The following is a 27,839-nucleotide window of genomic DNA, read 5'->3' as shown; positions in this document are numbered from 1 at the left end:
TCCATTTCATCAGTCAGCTTCCTTATGGATTCAATTGCTTTTTGCTTAATACTATTACTACTATTCAAATTAATATTACCTGCAAATGTTACATTTACACATAATCCACAGCGATTTAAATTGCTCTGTACTCAACAATTTGTTTCTCAGTACATGCAATCCCTTGGGATCGAATCCATGACCTTGGCGTTTCTAGCGCTATGCTCAAACCACTGAGTCATAGGAAATATTATCATTTATTTTCAGAAAATTATCTGAGGCCTATGATGCAGTCTTTGCCATCAATCAAGACACATAATGCTCATTGACATGATCATGATTGCCGAATCTTTAGTTCCCTTATATAATAATAATTGAGATGGGGTTAAACTGAAATACCACATATTTGCAATTGGCAGGACAAACTGCTTTTTTCATAAATTTCCTCCATCATATATATCTATTATAAAGGTCCAACAAATTAATATGACAAATATCTCCTTAACAAGGAAAAATATGTATTTTATTTATTCATTCGTTCATTCATTAATTCATTTCGGTCCTCAATGATATCTTTTCACAGTATATGAGAAACAAAAATTGTTCTAAATATATCATATTTCATTACAATAAATCTTGTTCTAAAAGCAAAACATTGTGTTAATCACAAAGCTTAAAGCGTAAAGCTCTTTATAGTAATCCTGTAATTTGCACAACAAGTTGCTTTTGTATGAATGAAGCCGACTTGATTGCGTTATGGCCGCAATCTTATCCGGTTTACATGAAATAAGACTGCTCCAGAGCAGGTCTAAGCTAACAGACCTGTTGCTTAGACAACAAGTCCAGGATGAAGGTCGAATAACCGAACGAGTAAGGAAGAACGGGCCCCTGGATATTGTTCACTTGACAAGTCGGAGTGACCTAAACATCAATATCTTAGGGTTAAATCTTACACAGCAGAACACTTCCGTCAATTTATTTTAGCATTTCAGATTATATATAAAAACATTAAGCAGTGTTCATTTATTACATATATTTACATTATATTTAATTGCAGTTGTTTTAGTCATTTGTATTATTTAATGTTTCTTAAGTGTATTTCTGTGATGCTATGTCACATGATTATATGTAATTAGTTTAATTGTATAAACAACTAAACTCCTCAGGAAAATAATTCCAAGCAGACTGAGACACTCCCACGCCCGTTCACTTCATACTGTCTTCTTCCCAAGCACATTTTCTAATGTTACATAAGTCTTGAAATAAATCGACACTAATCTGCCCGAGACAGCAGATGGCGCTGTGTGCCACTATTTCATCTCTTTGTTGCTAATAATTTACAGTGTGATTTGCTTTTGTTGTGGATAAGGGTGTGTTTGTCAAATGAACAGAAGAGCAATCAAACCTGATCATTCATAAGTCTCATGCACACGTCACAGACGTAATGGTTTATCATGGGTGTTGTTTTTATTACTGGCCACCCACTAGTAGACTGAAATAGTATGTGGTTGGTTAAAAGCTTTATTTTTCTTTTCTTTCAACTTTGTTGACTGCTCCTGTAAAGGGAACATGTGTAAAACAGATGTCAGACCCCCGAAAAAACCTGTGTCAACCTATGCATGCATGTACGTACAGTATAAGCCTCAGTGGAGACTCTGAGTCACTCATGAAGTCATTGCTTGTAATTTTAGGATGGGCCGAACCTGTGTTATGGCTTTTTATATAGTTTATGCAGATCCCTACGAATTGGCCAGAGCAGTATTCAACAAAAGTTACCAGTTCCTTGAAATAAATATATGTGTGCTTGGTTTTTCTTTGCCTAAAAATGAACAAAACGTATGGTTGAGGTAATGTATCATGTGTAAATGGAGATTATCCCTGTAATTTTGTGGTTTCCCACCCTTTTGTTACTCTATAATTTCTTCCTGAAATAGAGCACACTGGACGCATTGTGCGACAGCCAAGCTACAGTAGATTTATTGCTCTGTAGAGACTCATGTTTACATCTTACTGTGTCAGTTCACTGTCTCTCTGTGTTAATTGTGAGGCTGTGAATGTGGTGGCAGATGTCAGCTTTTCCTAATCCCGCTGTACATTTGCTGAAATGTAGAGCTGCATATTTTCTTCACTAAAATGCTTAAATGAAAGACCCCTGTGTGAATTTGAGGACAAGTTGGCTGAAAGTAAATTGGGAAAAAAATTGAAATAACGCAATGTTAGTTCTTAGAAATATTGTGTCATTGTTTTGAAGATCAACATATAATATGCAATGAATAAATACATATAAATATGGCTGTTCAACTATTAATCGTGATTAAGTGCATATAGAAATAAAGTTTGTTTTTACATAATATATGTCTGTGTAATGTCCATATTTATTTGGTATTTATAAACACTTACACATACATGTATATATTTGCATGTATAAATGCATTTATTTAAATGATATAAAAACAATTATTAATTTTTATATTTTATAATTTTCTTTAAATTTCTTTACATGCGTGCAGTATGCGCAATACACAGCCTTTATCATGTAAACGGGTCAAAGACGAAAAAGCTTTTAAGCATAAAAACAATAAGTGTAATAATGCATAATGATTTTGTTGTTAAAAAATGAAAGCGTTTTATGTTTAATTTCATTTCATTTTTGTTTCTGTTTTTCTGAGCAAAAAAATAAAGATCATACTTTTTCCCTGATTTACAGAAGACGCCCACTAAAATATAATTCAGGGTAACAATATTGTCAGGTATATTAACAACAAAAAAGTATTTATTACATATTAAAAAACTAATTAACTGCCCCCCCCAAATGCTAATTGGTTATAATTTTACATTTTTCAAAATTTGCTGGATTGTCAATAAGATCTTTTAATAATTTAAAGCACAATAAAATATAATATGCTCCCTTATTCTTTTATTAGTTTTAATATGTACAAGTTAGAATAAGCATGTTGTTTGGATTTGTACATAAATATTGTGTTACACTGAATGATTGTGATATATTATCATTTTTTAAGTTTTCTACTCCAAAAACTTAATTTAAACTGTCATTAAATGTGCTTTCTATGGACATAAAATCACTTTTTGTAAATTTCTATTCATTGGGATAACTTTTTTTTAAATATGTTTATTGCTTTTTTTAACCACACATAACTTCACAAATTATAACAAACAATATTCACATAATTTAAATCATCACATACCAACAAAAAAAGGAAAATAGAAAAAAAATAAATGAATAAAAAATAATATATAGAAAAGACACATTAAGACAACATAAGAAACACATGTCTTAAAGGCCTCCTATTAGAGGACACAACTTTTTTACATAACTTCCATTATTTCATGTGGACAATTTTATGTCTTTGACCAAAACAAAGACTTTTTTTATGGATGTGATTTATCACGACTAATTGTTGTACAGCTCTGTAACTTTAAATATCTAACTGTGTTTGGTTGCCGGCTTCATTCATTTTAGTCATTCCAGCAGAGATTGCCTGTAGTTATACAGTAATCTGTTTCCATTACCTTGTTTGCTGTACCTTGGCCATGCAGATAATATTGTCAAGTCTTATCAAGACATTGCGGTTATTTGCCAACACTGCCTAACTGATGTTGACCTTTTTTATTTGTATTGTTATATTTTTATTCCCTTGAAGTGTGTCTACGTGCTGATTTATATCAGCAATAGAGTCCGTCATATTATTTAATGCGTTTATGGCCTACACATTATCCATTTTCATCTTTACATAACAAGAAAGCAGGACAGTGCTTTTGTTTATTGCGCTTTTGGACAGGTGAAATGTTTAACTGCAGGATTTTAGACAAACATACCATTCATAACGTTATACATATATAGCATATTATTTAGGTATGAGATTTTATTAGATATTTTATAATACAACTGTGAAAAAAATGAAGAGACTATTCCAAATGTTCATTTAATCAGCAATCCTATACTGTATGTATTTCAGTCATTCTAGTTCAGTGTCTGTGAATTTCTATAAAGTCAAACCTCAGAGACAAAAAGTCATCCACCATGTGAAACACTGTCAGGATGACAAGACGCATGAAAACAGAAATGACAATCCAATATTTTTTGTACTTTCCTTAATTACATGTAGAAATATTACTGTTGTATTGGTTAAGTTTCTTTGCAGCATTTGAGGTCTGAAAAAATACAGAGCATCTTCTGTGATTTTGACCTGTTTTTCCAGTTTTCAGTTTTGCCAAATAAATGTTAAAATAACAATATTTTTAATTGAAATTTGGGAGAAATATTGTTAGTTGTTAGCGTCTATGAATTCTTGGGAGTTCAATAATAATTTTGTGCATCTTTCCAAACCTATTTGAAGGTTTAAATGAATGATTAAAATGACAGAGGGTAAATTTTCCCCCATGCATCCCAGCACACAACACAAGTTTTCAATCATATTTCATATTTCAATAATTTTCAAGGTAAATGACTTTTATAAATATGTGCTTAGTTTTTTAAATACTCAAAATATTTTGAAAAATCAGTCGTACTCTGATTATGCTTAATAAGCTGATAATAAGTAAGGTCATGTAAACGTTTAAAACATTTTTCTTTTATCGGGGAAATCTCATAAACAGCGTAAGCAAAACCTGCTAGGTAGGGGTAGTTTTTTGCCCACTACTCGGATTACGGTAAACGCCTTTACCGGTTTTCTCTCAGTTTGTTGGTGCGCAAGTCGGCAATAGCAAAAGTCTCAAACGGAATGTTAAGTAAACCCATTAAGGTTCGCTCTGGAATCATGCAGTTGATGTAGAAACGATAAAATGAACTTATTGTTACTTTTGCAGGTACTGTGGACATGAAAAGAGATGCAAAAATACAGCATCTGACCGATTTCCTGCGGCAATTTTAATTACTGGACTGACTCGATGGTGATGTCACTGCATTTTTGCATATAGCTGGTTTATTGATTTGCATGTAAACACGTAAAAACAGGTTTCTTTCATAAACAGATTTTTTATAGATGTCCGCTTAATTTGTTCATGTAAACGCAGTCACTGTCAAATCATCTGGTGGAACAAAAATCCTGTCAATGATCTACATACTCCAATTTAGTCTGTTTTTCATTTTCTACATAACAATTTGGTTACAGTTTTATCATACAGGACAGTGGCCATAAAGGCTTGTTGTTTATCTGTGAACTGAAATATGTGACCCATTCACAGTGTAACAGACCCCTAAAATGGGTAATGAACCAGAAGATGTTCTTTTGTCTGTCCACACACACTGTGGGAGCACAAAGGCCTCAGATATTTTATATCAGCATAGATGTCCAGTGATCTGTTTTGACCACATCCTAATTCAGACCCAATGACTGGCACTGTCATTTCCCTCTGAGTGTGGCACGGAAAGTATGATGAACAGGCCTGCAAGACGCAATGCAACAAGGTCAGCTCACTATGGCAACAACCAATCACGAAAAAGCTTGGAGTTTTTGAATGGGTTTTCATGTTTTTGCATAAATGCAAACGCAGTTGTTACATCACCAGAGATCAAGAGATGGGTGCGGTTAAATCTTTACTGCTGTGACAGACGGGCGACATGAGAGCTGGACGGGCAGGCAGAGACTGAAGAGCACCTTTCTGTGAATGTTTGGAGTTTGGCCAGCGTTAAACAGCACAAGCTGGGAGAAAGACTGGACTATCGACAGGAATTATGGAAGAGGGAGTGGACTGACCTGCGAGAGATTTACCATCATTAAATGACTGTAACACAACAATAAAACCATTTGTGACACAAGAAGAGGGCACGATTTGTGTTTGGATAAACGTTTATGACTCCACTGTTCAGATTTCTCTGGAATTTCTTATGGATTATAATGTTTGGTTTGATTGTAATATGAAACACTGGTTATCAAAGAAGTGGCATTGAGATGGACATAAAATTTAAAAGGGAGGACCCGTTGTTTCCTGAGTAACAAACAATAGTCATCTGTTATTCCACAAGTGTGCGTGTTTACAGTGGTGTACATACAGCGAGTTGCTTATCAAGGTGTGTCTGTATATGGTGTGTCCTGGTAGATTGTAATGGCTTTTGTTGGGTATAAAAGCAGGTGATCGTGAGTCCTCCCTCCCTCGAGCGAGAGACAAGAGCCATCTCATGATCAGATCACAAACAGATTATCAGTCTAAATGAGCATTAGAGGAACTCGCACAGAGGTGTCTGACAAAACACTCATAGAGTTTTGCCACTATCTACCATTGCTTGATTTTGGAAATTTGACAGCCCAAGAGAACTCGAAGGTGCAACTGATATCGCGTCTGTAAGACAGTGTTCTGCGCATGACTTCACCCTGAAACAAGAGCAGCCAGAATGGATCAGAAAGGAAACTCCATCTCTGTTTGATACTGAACTCACTTGCGGACCTACTTGTTGTGACCAAATTGGTAAGCGCCGCCATGTACGTGCTGTGCACCTTGGTGTTGCTTTCTCTCCACAGCCTGTTCAAGAGACCCAAGTTTCTGGAGCCCCAAGAACCCGAGGCTGTGGAGGACTTCAAACAGCCCAACCCGGTTGCAGTCAAACCTGGACGTAGGAAGAGGAGCAAGCACTCCTGGTCAGGAATTTCTAGAGACCTAGAGACTAAAGTCCACAGGCAATGTGGTTTTGAAAGCTGTCTGGATGGAATGACCAGCAAATCAAGTCGAAATAGATGTGCACAACAGGAGAACGTGCATGTCAGGAAGAGAAAAGCACAGGTGAGATTGAAACCGGAGAGGTTGGCAGTGGTGGGGGGGTAGATCTAATGTTTTTGGATGAGGGTTTAAGATGGTAATCTTTCGTATTTAAGGTTTGAAGAAATGTCTTACGGTTTACGCTATGTGGTTGCGGCTGGAATCCCTCCATTTGATCCAAATAATTTATTGATTTCCTTCTCATTATTTATGAGTGTTGTATTATTGATTTGGTGAAACATCAGATGGTTCTTTGCCGGTTTGAGGTTCAAGCTTGGATTTGTGCTCCGTGGGCATATAGAGTGTCCTAGACAATCGCTAAAGAACGTCAAAGGAGGTTTATTTCAGTGAATGCGCCTGAGGTTGTCTTGTCCCTTATCCAAAAGGGTTCTTGAGTTTGTGTTCTTCTGTGATGAGAATTTTTTACCTTTCTGTTATTCACAAATTGAAATGGTAGTTTTTTAGCGTGTTTTTATACAAGTACATGCTGGGATGTTTGTGTTACCTGGAATTGGTTTGCATCCTCTTTTTCATACCCACAACCCCCCTCCCCAAGTGTACTTTCACTGTCCTGAACCTGCTGTAATGTTCCCTGCTGACGGACAGTTTAGCAGATAAAATCCTGTCAGCATGCGGTGAATGAGAGGTTACGTAAGCAGTGGGTTAATCGGAGAGCTCCCTGTCCTTTCAGCTTAACTTCATTAATTCATGCAATCTGCCATTGTTGCCTGTTCTCAATCTGCTTTGCAGTCACTAGTTGAGTCGTCAGGAATGATCTCCTTTCTTGGTATTTGTTTTGTAAGACCCTTTTTTTCAGGAGCAGCATAAGTTATCATAAAAACGGTTTATTGGTTGAAATGGCAGACCTGAGGTAAAGTCCCCTTATCTCATGTAAGATAACTGCATGTTCCACTGCGTTGTCTCACATTCGCTGATGTTTATGAGACACCCTCAGTTGTGACATTAAACATCAGCCATTGCCATTGGCAAAAAGGATGATACCTCTAGACTCCTGAGTAAATGAAAGCAAACTCTTCTTTGTCTACTTAGTTGAGTTATTAAATTTGTCAACATGTTTTGTAAAGTAATGCACTTACATGTTGTGTCTGTAGCCAAAAAATTAAGCCTGTTCCAGAACATTATAAATGTTGCCCATTTATCCAAATTTAAATTCTGCACTGCATTGCGATGTAAAATTACTTAAATCTTTTACACATGAGTAATGTCCTGGCAGAAAATTACAATTTGGATTTATGCATTTTCTTTTTTAAATAGTGCACCTTTAATGGGAAAAGTCAGTTTTTTTTATGAAATCCTGCTCAATACTGCTCAATACTGAAAACATACCGATTTACACTGACAGTTCAATCGTTCTGAAGTCAAGCTTCTTTAGTAAACATTTGAGATGCACATAGCAGTGGTTAATATCCTTTGTTTGTGTACAAGCTTAAAGAAAAACTTCAGTGATGCTGACCTGTATTTTGCATATAGCTAGTAAAACTGTAAAACAATCTGGGCTTAGCTCAGCCTACTGTATGAAAAAAATCTGTCATGGATGCAAGGGTTTATCAAACAGTTGCTCATATTTCTGAACTGTGTCGCGTTTTGTGCACTTGTAACCCAGTTACCCCGCAGAGGAGCGCAAAGAGTTTGTGTCTGTTCTCGTGGGAACGTCACTACAGAAGAATGATGTTAGTGTAGTTGCTGTGAGACCCGTCAATTAATATACCACACAGATGAGTGACCAATTACACCAGCTTTGGCCGGCCTGCAAAAAAACGCATCTATTTTCAGTCTTTTGTTCATTAATGTGAATAACACATGATTTTTAAAAGAAGGGCTTTTACACATGGATTCCTGTATCTGAGCTGGTGAAGCATGCTGGACAGAGGTTATGGGTTCAAATCCCACACACACTGTTGCGGGCCATTTACATCGAACTCCTTTTTCATTCCATTCCACTAGTTTTCAATTATGGTTCTGTGGACGTGTTTATTTATTAAATTTTTTTACATTCAGTCGCCCCCATCAATGTCAATTCCAGAACAGTGTACCAATCGGAAGACCCTGGAGGCGGGGCAAGCGTGGCTAGGCAATTTCTGTTATTGCATTGTCTTAAAAGGGTTATATGACACGGCTGAAACAAATATAATCGTTTGTTTTAGATGTAATACAATGTGCATACACTGTTTAAGGTTCAAAAACTCAGTTATTTCCTCATACCGTGCATGTTTGTATCTCCTCTTTGCCCTGCCTATGAAACGCAGGGCTTTTTTACAAAGCTCATCGCTCTGAAAGGCGAGGTGTGTTATGATTGGCCAGTTAACCAGTGCGTATTGATTGGTCCAATACTGCAAGCTTCGAATGTAACGCCACTAACCATATTTGGAACATCAGGTCCCAAAGCAATTGTACTGACACATACACCCACCTTATTTCCGTATACATTTGGGGGGTCTCAGACAAATCTTACCATGAACTGACGTAGATTTGTAGGGGTATGGTTACACGAGGCGTTTCAGGCAGGTCTGGGTTATCATTCGTTTTTAGATAGAATGCATCTTTTGTTCCGACACTTTCATTTTTGTTGTTTTACGTGTCTAATACATGCATGGGCAACTTATAACACACCAAAGACACAGAAAAACACGTATTCGGCCCATATGACCCCTTAAAAAAATCTCGCCTCAAAAACTTTGCATTCTTTTTTTAACCATTCCTCGATGCCCTCACATTTAGACGCAAAATTAACTATATAAAAATACCATGGAAGTATCTCACTTGGGATAAAAGCATCTGCAATGTGAAAAAATATAAACGTTTCAATTTTAGAATATGGTGAAAGTATGGTGAACCTTGTTCGCATAGTTTTTCAAGAAGAGAGTAACGCCCCATGGCATTTACATGCTGAAAAATGTATTTCACAGAGAGAGAGAGAGAAAGAGAGAGATCAGGGAAATAGGGCAGATTCGCGGGGGGCCGAGATGCTGGCTCAGATTCCACCGTTACCAGGGAACAGCGACAGGAAAAAGAGCGTTCCTGTCAGTACTAGTGTATGAGAGAGAGAGAGAGAGAGAGAGAGAGAGAGAGAGAGGAGCTGTGTGTGAGGGAGACAAAGGGAGAGCAGCTAGTGGTGGTGCACAGATCGGCTGTATGTGTTTATATACATGAGAGTGTATATGCATGTCTGCGCTGAACATAAACGCTGCAAAATGATGGAGGGATGAGAGACTGCAGGAGGCCGCAGGGACAGCGGTAAGTTCAGCGAAGTAGGGAGAGTTTTTTTAAGGACAATTTTTCATCAACCACGTGTCATTTTGTTTCTTGTGTGATGATGAACCAGAATTGTGTTGTCTCTCCTAAAGTAATTAATGCATGATGTTTTCATTCTGCTGATGCTGTGAATTGTTTGCTGGGTGCTGTGTTTTAATTCTGCGGTTCCCAGTCCAGCCAGATGTTTTCATACTAGCAGTGATGTGTGGTGCTGATGTGAGATGGAGGGATTTAAAAGGAGCAGAGAGGGAGGGAGGAATGATTTTTCTCCTTTATGTTGGGGGGATGGGTAGGCTGTAATAACTGTATAGAGATTCATGTTTTGTGGTTAAAGAGGCCATCCGTGTGTTTTTATTCCTGCATGCTGCTTTTTTTTTCGGTGATTCGAACAAAGACAGAAATAAAGACAGATGGTGAGACACATGAGACTACATATGAATGATATAGGGATATCAGACAGACGTGTGACAGGCTGTTTGACCACAGGATTCAGTTTGATACTGGTGACAGTCTGTGTGCACTCATGCATCGGCTGGTGTGAATAATTGATGTTGCACACTATGGTGAATAAACAGGATCATATAAAAAGAGCTTTTGTTTTTTTATATCCAGAATGAACCTGTGGTTTTACAATGTGATGTGGTTTATAACACATTTATGTTAGCAGATTCTTTGCAAAGACCAGTGCACACATGTAATGTTGTTAAGTATACATATGTTTAAGGCATTTAGCACTCAGTGACTTGTGTTACACTTGTGTTTTTTACCCATGTCTTTTGTATTGCATTGTTGTACTGTATTATAAGCATTGATTGACATCCATTCAGTTCTGTAGAGAATGGTTTACTTTCTTTCAATGATGTACAAAAATCTGGTCAAATAATTGTTTTTCAGACAAACTGTAAAATTACAATAAAAAATGTCAATTCTTCATTGTCTCAAATATGCATGTGAAAGTTTTTCATTCAATTTACAGTATATACCCGAGGTCTCTAAGACAAATGTAACGCATATGTGGCGGAGTACTTTTGAAATATTTTAAATAAGTTATGTTTATGCTTATTTTATGTCGTGTGAATCTGAAACATCTTTCAAAGCGTAACGTGTGAGAGTACCAAACGTATGAAACCGACTCTCAGATCCATGTAGAGTCATTTGACCGCTGTTTTTTGTAACATCGCCAGTGTTTTGTACGTACTGGTGTCTGGTGATCTAGTGTTTGTTGGAGGATGTGGGTACCAGAACTAAAATAGGAGATGAGACGCTTGGGACAGAGCGAGGCAGAAGTAGGCTAATGAGATTCACACACACTGCGTTAGTGCGCTGCTGGAAAAGGTGAAACTGATGTCTGTATGATAGTGTGACAGAGATTAAAGAACATCTACAGTTAAACCAACAGTTTAATAAAGTGCATCTTTAGATGTCGATCAATAATGACTAGATTAAAAAACACTTGTGCACAAAATAAGCCATGACATGATGATCTCTAGTGTGGTATTTCATCAGGGGATATGAGCTGATGATCAGTTATTCCCAGTGGAGGAGTGTGTTGTATGAGGTCCTCCCCTGAGACCCGACGATGCTCTGCTGAAACATCAGAAGGATCTGAGTGTTGTTTTACTGATGAGCGAGCGTAACTTGACCTAAGGGAGCGAGAGAGAGAGATGGGGGATCTTGGGTGTCATAATGTTGTGGCATTCACATTGACTTATGTTAGAAGATCTGTATTTTTGTTTGTTCATGTGACTGATGTACACGTGCATTAGTTGGTGTGAGTTGATGGTCTGTTGTTGGTTCTTACTGCTCCCCCTTATGGCCAATTAATAACAAATACAGTGAAGCAGAAGTGAAATGCATCTTGTGTTGTGCATAATTTGACTAGGGATGTACAATAATTTATTGGCAATATTTGTATCTGCCGATAAATGACCATTTTTAATGTTATCGGTATCGGCTGATAATAAAGTCTGGGGGATATATATTATAGCCAATGAATTATAAATAATATCCTCTGGTTAAACCACTTTAGCTGCATGCTGCTCACAGTTATGTACAGTGCTGTCATTCTGTCATGATCATTCACTTACTGCTATTAACATTGTTGATGCTATTAACATTGTTGATGTATCTATAGTACGTAAATATTTATATAGTATATTGCTTTCTGTCTTGAGACCTGTTAGATGTGTGGCTATTGAGAACAATTGTGAGGTTTACTCTGGAAGAACATCTTCAATTTGTCCATTAAATAAAAATAATTCCAGAAAAGTTTTAAAGTCAAAGAATCTTTAATTGAAACGAAGGTTTGGTACGTGAGTTTCAGGGAAAAAAGAGAACTAATGGTTACCTTGTTTTCTGCAGTGAATGTTCTTCAAATAAAAGCAGTTTTCCTCTTTTTGAATTCTGTTCCAGTCTTGTATAATGTTATATTAATATTTAGATACTCTTTATCGACAATTTAATCTGATATCTGCTTCCAATGTAAAGGAATTATCGGTTATTGTTATCGGCTAAAATTAACATATCCGTGCATCCCTATTAAAAACACAGTACATTGTGTTCCTAGCTCTAGTTGTACTTTACATTTCATGAAAAAGGATTATGTTCAGAGGCCCCAAAAGTATTTTTGAAACTTACTTACACACTTATGTTATTTGAGTACTCTAAGTGGCATTTTACAACACGGTCACTGTTTGTTCTCTAAATTGCTGGAATAACACTAATCGTATGATCAGGTGAAAGTACTGTACAGGTGTCGAGTGCAGGGATTGAATTGAATCCCTTCTGCCATGATGGCGGAATGAGGTCATTGCTGAAAGCTTAAAGGATTATGGGTTAAATATGTTTGGGGTAAACTGTTGTGTCTCAGCAGAGGGACGTGAAGATGCAGGTCGTCTTGACTAACCTGCAAACGTTTACACTTTCTTGCTGTTTCTCACTTTCATTTTATTAATAAGATCAGTAAGTCATCAGCATGAAGACTTGGAGAAGTCATGAGTAGTTGGTCTGGAGAGCTGTTGGGTTGGATGGGATCGCTCATTAACAGGGGCTGGTTGGAGCATGAGCGAGACAGGGACCGAAGGAAGGCCGGATTCCTGGTACAACAAGACTATGTGCATCTCAGTGAGAGACCTTGAATAGGAACTTTACCATTTATTTCAGTGGTCTGTTAGAAGTAGTCAGGTGTATTATGTTGTTGTTGTTGTCGATATTATCAAAGCTTCTAAAAGAGTTGACATTTGGTTTGCATTAATATTATTTGTATTAAATGAGTAGCTTACTTTATATATTATTGTTCCTACTATGGAAAGTTAATGGGGGGAAATTTGTATGTGACCTACTGCTTTAAGCATTATCTTATTCTTAATACATAATTGCTGTACAGAGAATCATCAATGAGAATTAGAGATAGACTACAATAAAAAGACCCCAATAGTCCTAAAACAAGCTTAACATAACTTCACACAAAGCCTGGCTGTGAAAAAACCCAGAGACCTGTTTTAATAATATTGACCTAAATACACTTGACTGATTGAAATATGCATGTATAATTTTACAATATAATAACATATTCACACCACAAGAGGGTGCCCAAGTGTACATATGTGAACTGGTTAAACAGATTATCACTAGACTAGTGATAGTGAATAATGTTGTTTTCCTTGTGTTTGTGAGCAGATGGGGTCTGTTTAGATATCTTTATAGTCTCGTATACATATCCACAGTTCAGTCCATATAGTCTCTTATACGTAGATACAGTTCAATATGTGCTTATATGGACTTTAATCCTCTTCTGTTGGTGTGAACTGTGGCCACTGGGATGTAATCTGTTTAGTTAAAACTCCATGAGCGTGTTCCTTGTTGTTCATTTTTTGGACAATATAGGGAACAAGGGTTGTTCACAATTACACATTCTCTTAATTTACTTTTTCTGCAGCGTGTATGGGTTGTGTGCAGTAGGCTATGTGTGTTTTAGGGGCGCGGGGAAGGCCAGATCAGTGTCCCATGAGACCTCTGGGCACATCTGTAGGGGCAAGACATAAGTGACAGTGAGCTATCACACATGTTTTTCCCTTGTTACTTGATAGACAGTTTTCATTCCACCAACAGTGGAAAGTGTTCACTTCTTGACAACGTTCACAGCTGATATTCAGTTATTACTTTTCAGTACTTTTTGTGGGTTCTTGTTTAATGATGCTATGTACCACGGGTTGATTCCGGTGTTGTTTAGCTTCCTGTCAGTATTGGGACACACTGCTCATGTTTAATCTACTACACACAGCATGGAGTACTATATCCCACAATGCACTGCTCTTACTTTGACCTTCATTTTATCAGTATGACAAATACACTTGAAACAATGTCCACCACTATTTTACCCTACTGAGTTTCAAAATGAACAAAATATTATGAAGGTATAATAGCCTGATTTAATATTAAAAGTCAAACATGCAACGTTTCTATATTGTTTCACATTATAGAAAATGGTTTGCAGCTTAACGTAATTCATAGCCATGTGTACTATAGACACTTTGTGGAGATTCACAGGTACAAAAACGTAGAAGGCAAAAAGAAAGCGGTGTCTTCAGCCAGCTATTTGTCACCCAGTTTTATAAGACCATGTGTTTCTGTGTCCACAGCCGGTCCAGCGGTGCGGTGCGGGTCTGCTCGGCCCTGCGGTCATGTACAGCACACGAAAGACCTGGGACGTCAGCCACACCCCCTGCCTTCAGGAACTCTGGAACACAGACCTCCCATTGGATGGTAAGCATCATCACATGGGTCAACTGGAAACCTGTCTGGCAGCATTTTTTTAAAGGATTGTTTAAATATTTGCGTGAGTGTTGAAGAGAGGTGAACAGAGAGACAGAAGATGTGTGCGTAAGAGAGCTCTCGCTCACTCACTGAAGGTGTGAGAGAGAGAGGCTTTCTGACTCACTGCCCGAGCGACATTTCCAGACTGAATGGAATACAACAGCGTTCTGTCCAGGTACAGAAGGGTAAATCTCCTTAGAGACAGACCGGGGGCTTGAAGACTGGGACTGATGTGTATGTCTGTGTGTGTTATAGAGAGAGAAATCGTATGTGTTAGTTAAAGCTCTCCGTTCTGCATGGGACAATATAACCGGCACATCAATTGTGTGGGGAAACAATGACCAAAAAACACAAAAACGAGGTAAGTGCGAGAAGCCAACAAAGAGAGAGAAACAGTGGGATGTTGTGGAAAGCGCTGCAGACTGCAGGTTGTGTGTTATTTGCTGTAATGTAGTGACAGATTTGCATTGTGTTTTGAGAGAGAGCGTCTCTACCTGCTGTGTCATGGTTAAGCGCACCGGCGTCTCGTCCGCGTAAGCGTGAAGGAGCATGGGTGTCTGACATCCAGGACAAAACGCTGATTGTTTTCCTTGAATAAGGTTCAGGGGCTGGTATGGGATCCAGGTTAATATATCACCCGCAGGAGACGGTTATCTTGTATCTTATCGCGCTTTACTGGTTTCCATGGTGCTTAGAAGACCCTGAGACGTGTTAGTCAGAGGACTGAGTGAGCGAGGGGAGAGAGAGAGATTGAGAGTAATAGATGTCAGGTTGAGAGCTGCTGTACTGCGGTATGCAGCAGTGTGAATGAATGGTGCATTTGTTTCGGTGTATGCTTGGATTAACATTTTAATTGTGTTAAGTAGAAGCTAGAATGTGGATTTTTGTTCATTTCCTTGAGCGTAATTTGTTGTTTTTGTGTGTGTGTAGTTTCAGCAAGTTCTTTGGATATCCTGATGAGTGATGGTGAGGAGGAGAGCTCCTTCCTTTCACTGCCCAATTCTGTCCTTCAGCGCCATTGTTTGACCTCTGACCTATCTGAAGCGGCCACCTCCGAGCAGCAACAGCTCCTGATACAGGTACGGCCTCATTATAAATATTTCCTTCATAGTGCTTTGTTCTTTACAACCGGCAGCCATATCACCCTGTAGCCCAAGACTGGCTGCCCACTGGAGCTAAGCAGGGTTGAGCTGGAGGGGAGACCTCGTGGGATAAACTAGGTTGCTGCCAGAAGAGGTGTTAGTGAGGCCAGCCGGGGAAGCTCAGCCTGTGGTCTGGGTGGGTCCTAATGTCCCAGTATAGTGACGGGGACACTATACTGTAAAAAAGCACCGTCCTTCGGCTGAGACGTAAAACCGAGGTCCTGATTCTCTGTGGTCATTAAAAATCCCCAAAATTCGCCCATTCACCTGTATACATAATGGCCTCCTAATTATCCCCATATGTACTAATTGGCTTCGTAACTCTGTCTCCTCTCCACCAATAAGCTTGTGTGTGGCAGGCGTTCTGGCGCAATATGGCTGCCGTCACATCATCCACCAGGATACTGCACATTGGTGGTGGTTGAGGAGATCACCCCCCTTTGATGTAAAGAGCTAGGGGTACAAAGAAAAGCTCTATATTAATGTAATGAATTATTATTAATTCAGTCTTACCTCACCAATTATTGTACCCAATTTTCATTATTTTGTTACCAAACGTTATATTGTAAGAAATATCAAAAAATCACTTGCAAAATTTCAAGGATATCAATCGGTGAATAGCAAATTAAACTTTGCTCTCTTCTACCTATGGTAGTGTTTTGATTCAGAAGACTTTGATGTCCAGTGACTGTTGTGTAGTTCCATCTGTTTTCTGGATAATTGGTTTTACAGGGTTAATAAGATGCAGCACTGAATGTCTGTTCTGTATTTAAACAATGTTATCAGCTGGAGAGCTTCTCAGCTGAACAGGTTGCTCAGGGCAGATTACCCTGTGGAGTCTGTTTATTTTGGGGATCCCCCACGGCCGTATCTGTGGGACCATCACGTTTCACAGGGTTTCTTAAATAAATGGACTGCTGTTTGCACAAAGTGTTACACTGATACTGTTTATTCGTCTACAATACACTTAATAATTGTTCTTCTGTGCTTATGGTCGAAATGGAAGGTTGAGTGCTTTGTAAAATACTTAAAAGCTCTCCAGATGGAGCCCTTTTTTATGAAGAAAGATTTTCAACCATAACAACATTTTGGCAGCAACAGTGTTGCTATAGCATTTGCCAAAGTTTTTAGAATGTTGCTTTTTACCTGCTAGGGCATTGCTTATGAATTGTTGAAGTATTTTGGGTGGTTACTGAAAATTTGCCTACTGGCTTGATTAAAAACCTGTTTCCAAATTTTTATGATTCTTAGGTCCCTGGGTTTGCTTTTGCCCCATCATTGTTATGCCCATTTGTCACCAGACAAAAATTAATAGAAAACTTGAAGGATTGTTTTGTCACTGTTGATTGTGCCAGTTTCACAAGACAGTATCAATAGTTAGCCTTGTTTTGGTGTCATGTTATCCTTTGTACTGAATGTAACAATTGTAGTTACATAACATGAGGTAGTGATATATTAGGAGAACGTCTCTCTTTCCTTTGATCTCCAAGCCTTGGTAAACATCTGTGAAAGGTATGAGACAGTCCAAAATAAGAGCTGTGTGTATATGTGGTGTTTATCGCTATATATAATTCTGGATATTGTTTACATTTCTCTGAAATCACAGTAACTTATTTTCCATCAACAAGTCAGGATTTAGAATACTATAATGCCGTATGAAATAAATAATAAATAAATAAATAATTGTATTAATGTATTATTTAATTGATTTAGTTTAAAAGGTTTTTTATTTTTTTACTTCAATAAAACCAAAAAAGTTTGTTTTTGCAAAGATAAAAGGCATAGCAATTATGCGGATATGAAACATTTAATAGTGTCACATGGTGGCCAACCCATAAGCATTGGTGAGATCTGATTGGCTAGGATGTTCAGAGAGGCCTCCTGCTTTTCAATGCTTAGTAGAATTGATCCTCAACTCAAACAATAGTTTAGACCATCACTAGACCTTTCTGCATTCATGCAACCAACTGGGTCACCTGTAAGGTAGAATGCTCTTCTGTAGATAGCGTATTTCCAGCCCAGCGAATCATTGTAATGCAGGATTTCCCCCTCGATGCATTGGTATGTGCACATTTTGATCTGCATTTAGAGAGTTTGGCTCCAGTGTGAAAGAAACTGTGCTGTTTTTCTTTGTTTGATGTGATGTTTAAGTTCTGTGGGTTGTCCTTTGTCATCCATCGTTGTCACCTGCTTTCATGCTGTTTCTCATGCTTTTCTACTTTTCTCCTCTACCCTCCATTTTTCTCTGGTTTTCCTTGACTTCTTTTTCTCTGCACCTGGTTGATGTCGGTACATCTGTTAAGAGGGTTACTTTGTCCTGTTCCTGGATGTCTGCCTACGTAATTCCCTCTGATTCTCTCTTTGTGCTTGGCTATGAGCTGCTGTGCCTTATTCTGACGTCGGTCTTCACAAAAGCTGCTGTAATCGTCTGTTATGTTTATAGTTCCACCCTGTTTGCTTGAATATTTCTGCTTGTGCTTGTGTAGACGTTTGAGTTGCTGAAGATAATGTCTATTGGATAAATATGGTTTCCCTCTAGAAATGTGACCCTGGAACACAAAACCAGTGTTATATAGCTCAGGAAGATATTTTTATTAAAAGACAAAGATAAATGTTATGGGTCAAAATTATAGATTTTTCTTTTATGCCAAAAATCATTAAGATATTAAGTAAAAAAGATCATGTTCCATGAAGATATTTTGTTTATTTCCTACCTTATATATATATAAACTTTCTTTTTGTGAGTGGATTGCCTGAAACAGTGCCTCTGATTAACAACTTCAGAGGCAATTTTCTCAATATTTCGACTTTTTTGTTCTCTCAGATTCCTGAGTTTTAAACGTGTGTATCTCACCCAGATATATCCTATTCTAACAACACATACATCAACAGAAAGCCTATTTATTCAGCTTTTAGATTATGTAAAAATCTCAATTTGGAAAAATTCACCCATAAGACTGGTTTTGTTGTCCAGGGTAACAAATGTTCTCAAAATCCTTTTGTGTCAAGGTACAGCTCTCAAATGACAATTTGGTCAGCATTTACTCACCCACATGTTGTTCCAAACCATTGTTTTCTGTGGAAGCCTAAAGAAGCATCCAGAAATGGCCTCCCCTCCATTCTACATCCATAGAAAATGAATGATGAATGTTGACAGAATGTGCTGTCAAAAATCAAATGACACAATCAGGATGAGTAAATGAGCATGGAATTTTCAGTTTTCCTAAATCGAAAACTTATAGATGTCTAGAATTCATGTGAAAATTTCTTCCTGTTTCACTGCTTTAGTTTCTCATGTATAGCACAGCTGACAGCGGGTTTCATTTACACTGATCTTTTGTGTTTGTGCAGACGCTGCAGGAACGGGTTTGTGAGTTTCAGGCGCGCCTCCGCAGTGAAGACGCTGCTAAAAGACTCCTGCTGCAGAGCCTGGAGACGCACGACCACCACATCAACCAAGAACATCCATCAAATAACCAAGAACGTCCACTTGTTCACCAAGAACCTCACGAGCAGCCCAGACAGCTAAGCAGTCGGCTCAACCAAGCTGTATCGCCCACAGGTGATTACAAACCTTTTTATTTTATATTTTAAATGACAAACCTACTCTATACAACTAAATGAATGCAATCACTTCTGGTCACTACACACTTCTATTTTCGTAATTTAACATTTTGCGTTATAATTTGTGTTCTGACATAAACAATAAGTTTGGTTCGGAAGCCTGTGTTGTCAGTGTTTAGCTGTCCACTGATTATAATACTCACCTGTCGTTTGTATTAAATCAATTTATTGTGTTGTAGTGTGTTTTCATTCAAAATAATGAACCACAACAAAAAACATTCATTTTAATTGAGGTAAAATATTTAAATTATTTGTGTTACACCGTGGAAATGTATTTTCAGGAATAATAATGAACCATCATTTTAAGCATAGTTTGATCAAAGTAGGACTGTCAAACTATTATTCATGATTAATCGAATCCAGAATTAAAGTTTGTGTTTACATAATATATGTTTGTGTACTGTGCATATTAATTTTGTATTTATAAACACAAAACCATACATTTTTAAGAAATATGTATAAATATTTGCCAATAATTGAAATTATATATATATATACAAACAATTAATCATTTTCCTTAAAGGAACAATACAGGGTTTCTAGGAGGATCTTCTGACAAAAATGAAATAAATTATACAAAACTATTTCTTTAGGTTATTAAGACCTTACATAATGAAGCGTTATGTTTCTAATACCTTAGAATAAGCTGTTTATATCTACATACAGAAGCGGGCCTACATTCATTGAATTCGCCGCCATGTTTTGCACAGCAGCTCTAAACGGACAAACAAGTCTACAACGCACATTTCCTCTCCCTCTCCCCTGCGGTAAAGTGGTGAAACAGATCACAGATGATCCGTGATCCGTACAGATCATACTGTTTGGAACGCATGTGACTAAATGTAAGTTTATTCATCATTGAGTGAGAGATTAAAACGTGCTCTCTCTCTACAGTTTTAGCGCCAACGCGCTCTCGCTCTCTCTCTCTCCAGTATCTGGACAAGTACAATATTATAGCGGTAAACAATGACGCTCTAAACTGCTCTGTCACACAGCTGAAACTAGAACAAAACAACAACATATCTCGGTTCTAACAAACAGAAAAAACAATGTAACTCACATACTTATCCGAATCAAATCAATCACCCTCATCCTGATCTTTCTCTCTCATGACTCTCTGCTGGAAAGTATCTCATATCTATGAGTTTCTCTGCTAAAAACCTTAGTACCTCAGGTCCTAACGCGTCTCTCCTGGAAAGTGTTTATAATATTAATATTAGGTCCTAGCTCCTGCCTGACTTTAAACCTTCTTTTTATACTTAAAATCCACAGACCTTTTATTTTATGTAATAAATAAGACATCGCTCTTTCTACAGTCTTTCTAATGCCCGCATGATCTCTTCCCTGCGTCATCATGAGAACGACATATTTTTGTACTATGGTGGCCACCGTCGTGTTTGGACTGAGCGATTTGTTGCAAAACTATAAACTAGTGGCCGCTGTAAATCAAAAACTGCGCCTTTAAATATATATGTTTAAAAATACAAAATTAGCATGCACAGTACACAGATATATTATATAAACACAAACTTTTATTCTTGATGCGATTAATCACGATTTATCGTGTGACAGCCCTATAGTTCAAAGTAAAGATATCTAAAGTAAAAAATAACAGATAATGTTAAAGATGCTGAGTGACAAGTCACAACCTGTCAAAACACCGGCGTTTGTCACAAGTTTATTAATCGCTGGAAATTTTTGAAAAGAATTTGAAAAGGTTTACAGTCTTTGTGTTACATTGTAATGTGATTTTCTCGTTTAGCTGCTGACATTTTAACATTTTGCAGATGCCCATCAAAAGTGCCTCACAGTTATTTAAGGTTACACATTTCAGTGTGTGTTGACTGGGAATCAAACCCATGACCTTGGTGTCTTTAAGCGCCATGGTTTACCAGCTGAACTATTATCGATATCTTTACAGTTAGCTACAGTATATTAAAAAAAATCACATTGGTTTGATGACAGGTGGTTGAAAATGACTATCGCCACCCTTCAGAGGAACACAACAGCACATACAATGTGCTGGTGAATCATTCATATGTTTGTCAAGGATGTTTCTGCTGATATCACTTGTTTTTTGCTGCAGATGTGTTTAAAACGTGTGTGTTTTCTGCAGGTACCAGGTTATCTAATGCTGTAAATCAGAGGCCTGTGGATTTTAACGCTTTACAAATAAACAAGGCTCAATCACAAGAACTGCTCCAAAAAGACGAAGGGGAACAACTCGCTATCATCACAGGGCTACGCACACAGGTGTGTTACACACAAAAACACACAGCAGAGCTCAGTGTTTCAGACGGATCATTTACATTCCCTGTCGCTTGTGAATCGTGACCTTTTGTACACCGATATTCATTGTTTTCTGTCGAATGAGATGAAAACAGATCTGTATCTCATGAGGGTTGATGCGTGAGACACGCTGACTTCAGGAGTAGATTTAATACGGTTTGCTGCTTTTTGTAGGTCAAGGAGCTGGAGGAGAAACTACTGGACCAGACGCAGGAGGTGGAGAGACTGCGCTCTGAGCTGGTAAGATCAACAACAGCTATGTGGTCGCAACACTATTGTTTTCGGTGTTTGAGAAGAAGTTTGCGATTTTTCTTCGATTTTTCTTTTATGCCAAAAATCATAAGGATATTAAGTAAAGATAATTTTCCATAAAAGATATTTTGTACATTTCCTACCTTAAATATATAAAAGCCAGATATTGTCATATTCTAACCACTCATTCATTAATATGAATCTTATTTAATCAGTTTTCAGATTATGTAAAAATCTCAATTTCGAAAAAATTGACCCATAAGACTTTTTAAGTTTTGTTGTGCAGGGTCACATATGGTAGATGCTTTGTTGATAGTAGAGGAACTTAACCGTCATAGTCTCGGATGTTTGTGTGTAGGGGGCGACAGATCTGGAGAAACAGCTGGAGGTGCTGGAGACTGAGAACCAACGTCTCAAACAGGAGCTGAGGGCTAGTCACGGCCAACAGCCTCAGACCACCTGCTCTACCTCCCACTGCCCACACAGCCAGGTATATAACCACAGATGACCTAAACACTCTCTCGCTCATACACGCATTCATATCAGGTAACATGACATGGTGTACTAACCAGGTTCAACCAAGAGAAGTTGTTCCTGGCAGAGGTCCCACTCAGGTGGGCCAAGTCTGTAGGCTGTAACATTAAAACAGTGTTTCACACCCACATTTGGATATCCCTTAAAACAGGGTTCCCAAAATAGATGATTTTCAGAAATATATATTTTTTAATTATTAGAAATAGCGTATTTAATCAATAAGTGTAACAAAATATAAAATTATAAGTTACGTTAAAAATAAAACCATGAAAATAAAAAGCCATCAGCCGTTGGAATTTCCTCCCCCTCGATCGTACCCCTGAGGTGATTATGTCACATTGGTAACCGCATTAGGTTAGGTGCAGCAAGTCAATTTACTGCACAACTTTAAACATTCCCATATGTGCACCCAGAATATTTTTCAGACTTTAAGTTTAGGATATTTTTATTTGTCGAAATGAAACGTATCAACCAAGGACAACGCAGGGAGTCCAGCGGAGGAGGGCAGTGAAGCACCGCAGTCTATCTGCGGAGGCTGTCAACCTCGGGTACAAAAAGAGGCTGATGTTATAAAGAGCACATCAGCACTCAAATCTGTTTGATGAAATTTGACCATCTAGTAATAGTATATAATATAATAATATCATGTTATATAGTTTTTCTGTGTTGTCATTATGCGCGTGTTGGGATAGACCTAATAATTCATGTGCACAGTTGTGTGCAACGTTTTTCTATTTTAACCACCTCCTAAAATAGTGGGAGTCACTGGGACTGAAAAGTTTAATAACCCCGGCCTTAAAACACCTGATATAGTTCAATTCAAAATCTAAAATGGGTGTTTCAGATAAAGTAGACATCTAACATGTCTATTGTTTGTGTGCCTTGACAGACACGTTAAAGCATTTTTTCATGAGGTTACGTTCTTTTTTTTTTTGCAATTAAAGGGCCACACTTTTTAAACACTGAAGAATTAAAAATGTTAATTTTGACTTAAACGCTGTGCTCATCAATGTTACTCAGCTGTCCAATCACAGTTCAGGAGGGGCAGGACAACTGACTCCCCAACCAATCAACACATCATACTTGTACAACAAGATTTCCATGTACAATAGCTGAAAAACAATGCTAAAGTAGGGCTTTCAAACGATTAATTACATCCGGAATAAGGGTGTGTGTTTACATTATACATGTATGTGTACTGTTCATATTCATTTTGTTTTTATAAACACATACACGGACAAATACATGTATATATTAAAATATATATATAAAAATGAATAAATGTTAATATATATATTTTTGTTTTAAATCATATCTAAATATTTATATACAATATATATTATTATCTTTTATATTTTTCTTAAATATGTCCATGTTTACGTTGAAATATTTGCATGTGTATATATTAATATATTTTTTTAAATGTTTAAAAAATATAAAACATTTATTAATTTTTATATTTTTTATCTAAATATTTATATATAAATGCAAATATTTCCATGTACACATACAATAAAATGTGAATGTGTTTATAGTTACAAAATTAAAATATTATATATAATATAATATTGTGTTAGCCCAAACTTTTATTCTGGATGCGATTAATCGTGATTAATTGATGAACAGCCAGATGTTGTTAATGTTTCAGTATTTGTGTATCTTTTCTGTGTCCGATGATATCCTCAGACTATCACAGCTTTAATATCTGCAAAATAATAGATACTTATAACAGATTGTTTCTGGGTGTATTCCGTATCATACAGTAGTACCAAAGGTTCTTGGCTGGAAAAACTGTTCCCAGTGTATACAGGCCAGTGTTTTGCAGCATTGAAAAGCAATGTAAAAGAGTCTGTTGTGATCATTAAGTATATCTTTACATGTCAACCTTTTGTGAATAACTGTACATCCAAATTTGTTGGTGTCTAGTACTTACCAGGAAAGCCAAATAAAAAATAATTGGTTTAAAGTCCTGCCTCACATTTGAAAACATGAAATACATTTTCATACATCCATTCTCATAAATGTAATTGTAAAATTGTTTGATGCTTAAAACGGCGATGTGTTGCAGTTCATTAAGATGTGATGTGCTCAGTCAACTGCTAATTCTTCTGTCCGTCTCACAATGTGGAGGTCCTGCGAGGCGAGCTGTGTCGTAAAGAGGAGGAGTGCCGCGAGCGGGAGCGGCGTCTGTCTGCGCTGGAGCAGGAGGTGCAGGTGAAGACGGGTGTGGTGGTAAAGCTCCAGCAGCAGTTAGAGGAGGCCGCACGGCACAGACAGCAGCTCCAGAGGCAACTGGAGGAGACGTCGATGCACAGGAGCCAGAACGAGGAGCAGCTAACCTCACAACTTCATGATGCAGAGGAGGCTCTGTCACGCCAGGCTGCGCTGCCCCCGCAGGTCAAGGTGAGAACTGCAGGTTACAGAGATCCTACTGATGTCTCAATGTTGTTTTTAAAGGGGTCATATGATACGGCTAAAATTAATATTATCGTTTGTTTAAGATGTAATACAATGTGTATACAGGATTTAAGGTTAAAAACGCTGTATTTTCCACATACCGTGCATGTTTGTATCTCATCTTTCCAACGCCTCTCTGAAACTTGCAGATCTTTAACAAAGCTCATCGCTCAAAAAAGCAAGGTATGCTATGATTGGCCTGTTAGCCAGAGTGTAGTGATTGGTCGAATACTGCAAGCGTGTGACGGAGATGTAACGCCTCTTAGCATATTTGGAACATCAGGTTCAAAATCAATTGTTCTGACAGGTACACCCACCTTACTTGCGTGTACATTTGGGCGGTCTTAATCAACTCATACCACAAACTGATGCAGATTTGTGGGGGTATGGTTACACGAGGCATTTCAGGCAGTTTTGGGTGAGCATTCGCTTTTAGATAGAATTTATCTTTTGTTCCGACACAATTTTACATATCTAATACATGCATGGGCAACTTATAACACACAAAAGACACAGAAAAACACGTAGTTGCCCCATATGACCCCTTTAATACAAATAAATAATATTTTTATTGAGACGTGTCTTGTTTTATTCTTTTCAGTATGTGACTAGGATGGTTGAAGTGGAGTCGTCTCAGTGTAAGCAGGCTTTCATGGACGCTCAGGGTCGTAACCAGACGCTTCAGGAGCAGCTGGGTCTGCAGAGACAACTCCTCAGAGAACTGGAACAACAGCTCCACGAGTCCCAGAGAACCAGCAGTCAGCTACGTCAACAGGTATCACCACACACGATTCCTCTATGATGCACATTCTGAGACGCTTTGGAGTATCTCTCTGAAGATCGGCTGATATGTCTTGTACCCAAGTGGTTTTAATGTGAGGTCCCTGTCATCAAGGTGAAGTTGTGGAAGGGCAGGTTAACGGCTCTTTCTTCACTTTTATTACAGCTGAGGATGGATCGCAGCCGTCTCTACGGTCTGCTCTCCAAGGCGGTGGGTGGGGGTAACGTGGAGGTCACCGGCAGGCTCTCCAAGGTCGGCCGGTTTGCTCTGCAGCGGGTCAGAGGTCAAAAATGTCTGTTGTCTGATATCAACTCAAACATAAAAACATTAACTTTAGGGATGGGAAAAAACATTTATTGTTTAGTTTTCTTTCAGAATTTCATGTTGGCTGATGCTCACATTTTTGACCTGTCTTGTCCCGAATATTTGCAGAGTTACTAGCTCGTAACGTGACCCCGAATTGCGTGATCCAAATAATCCGCTGTGATATAGTTGACCACCTTGTGTATTTCATTCGTTTTGAATGTGCGTAAGTCCAGCTGCCCTTCTCGTATGTGACCAATGACCCCCCCCCCGCACCAAACATCATACGTTACTGCTGACACATGACTCTGATCTAAATAACAACAAAGAAGCTCAAAGAATCGTTTGTAGAGACGTCTATGTATGTGTGTGTGTTAGATACTCATGCATGAGGGTGAGATGGAGAGAGCTCAGGGTCAGCTGGAGGCCGAGATGCAGAGTCTGGAGGAGGAGAAGAACAGAGTGATCGAGGAAGCGTTCATCAGAGCCGAGAGTGAGATGAAGGCCGTCCACGAGAACCTCGCAGGTGAGTAGTAAACCTTAAATTCTCCCGTTCTCTTCTCATCCATGTGACTAATTCATCTTTGTGCCAACCCCTCTGTCTGCGTGCGCAGGCGTGCGGATGAACCTCCTGACCCTCCAGCCGGCACTGAGGACGCTCACTTGCGATTACAACTGTCTGAAGAGGCAGGTGCAGGACTTCCCTTACATGCTGGAGAAAGCCATCGGCGAGGCAAAGCAAGAGGTGAGATGAGTACAGACATATGCAGAACGCACCTTAGCTCGATTGCTTGGATGCTAAAAGCGTTGTGTTGTTTTGGTGCGATGTAGATCTGTCAGGTGATCGGAGAGGTGAGTAGCGCAAACCAAGAACTGTTGAGAAAATACAAGCGCGAGATGAACCTGAGGAAGAAATGCCATAATGAGCTGGTGCGCCTCAAAGGTGAGAACGCAAAGCATTCTGGGACGTTTGTTTGTACATTGAACAGGGTTAATAAAAACGCATCGTTTTTCAGGAAACATCCGTGTGTTGTGCCGAGTACGTCCCATCTGCCCCGGAGAAGCGGATGCTGCCGAGACCAAAAACGTTGTGACCTTTGACCTTGATGATGACGCTGCTCTTTACCTGTCCAATAAGGGCAAGCTCATGACCTTTCAACTTGACAAAGTCTTTCCTCCTCAGGCTACTCAAGAGGAGGTTTGTGCACAAGTTTTCTTATGTTTAAATATGCGTTCATCCTGAACGAAATATGACCTCAGAATTTCCCGTCTTCCGATTGGCCAGGTGTTCCAGGAAGTGCAGTCTCTGGTCACCTCCTGTATCGATGGCTTTAACGTATGCATCTTTGCCTATGGGCAGACAGGTTCTGGAAAGACCTACACTATGGAGGTACTGCCTCACCACAATCGCGTATCTGCTTCCTTCTTCCGAAAAAATGATGTTCTAATGTTTGTCTCTGTCCTGTAGGGCATTCCTAATGACCCTGGCATTAACCAGCGCGCTCTCCGGCTCCTCTTCTCTGAAGTGTCGGAGAAGAAGCCAGACTGGGATTACAAAATCACCGTTAGCATGGTGGAAATTTACAACGAGACGCTTCGGTAAGAGAACCGGTGTCGTGCAGATTTTCACTCGTGTTTTATAATTTACTTGGCGTCTATTCTGGTTTTCATTAGAT

The 27,839-nt window shown here is 38.4% G+C and overlaps 1 protein-coding gene across 2 annotated transcripts in view; it reads left to right on the top strand.

Moving 5' to 3' along the window:
* Positions 1-5,599: 5,599 nt before the first annotated feature.
* kifc3 (kinesin family member C3) overlaps positions 5,600-27,839 on the top strand; it is a 28,353-nt gene continuing 6,113 nt past the window's right edge. Inside the window, exons 1-15 of one of the 2 annotated variants that reach the window (XM_056766461.1) lie at positions 5,600-6,717; positions 14,607-14,730; positions 15,712-15,860; positions 19,275-19,485; positions 21,664-21,800; positions 22,011-22,076; positions 22,447-22,578; positions 24,753-25,025; positions 25,681-25,854; positions 26,542-26,689; positions 26,778-26,908; positions 26,995-27,106; positions 27,180-27,361; positions 27,449-27,553; positions 27,632-27,762. In XM_056766461.1, coding sequence (XP_056622439.1) covers positions 6,418-6,717; positions 14,607-14,730; positions 15,712-15,860; positions 19,275-19,485; positions 21,664-21,800; positions 22,011-22,076; positions 22,447-22,578; positions 24,753-25,025; positions 25,681-25,854; positions 26,542-26,689; positions 26,778-26,908; positions 26,995-27,106; positions 27,180-27,361; positions 27,449-27,553; positions 27,632-27,762 — 2,375 coding nt within the window. In that variant the 5' untranslated portion in view covers positions 5,600-6,417. Of the gene's footprint in view, positions 6,718-14,606; positions 14,731-15,711; positions 15,861-19,274; positions 19,486-21,663; positions 21,801-22,010; positions 22,077-22,446; positions 22,579-24,743; positions 25,026-25,680; positions 25,855-26,541; positions 26,690-26,777; positions 26,909-26,994; positions 27,107-27,179; positions 27,362-27,448; positions 27,554-27,631; positions 27,763-27,839 lie in introns of both variants that reach the window. The other variant, XM_056766462.1, reaches the window with a different exon arrangement.

Source organism: Triplophysa dalaica, chromosome 14 (genome assembly GCF_015846415.1).
Source record: "Triplophysa dalaica isolate WHDGS20190420 chromosome 14, ASM1584641v1, whole genome shotgun sequence".
Taxonomy (NCBI): domain Eukaryota; kingdom Metazoa; phylum Chordata; class Actinopteri; order Cypriniformes; family Nemacheilidae; genus Triplophysa; species Triplophysa dalaica.
The sequence above is the reverse complement of the archived record's forward strand: the minus strand, read 5'-3'. Positions and strand labels throughout refer to the sequence as shown.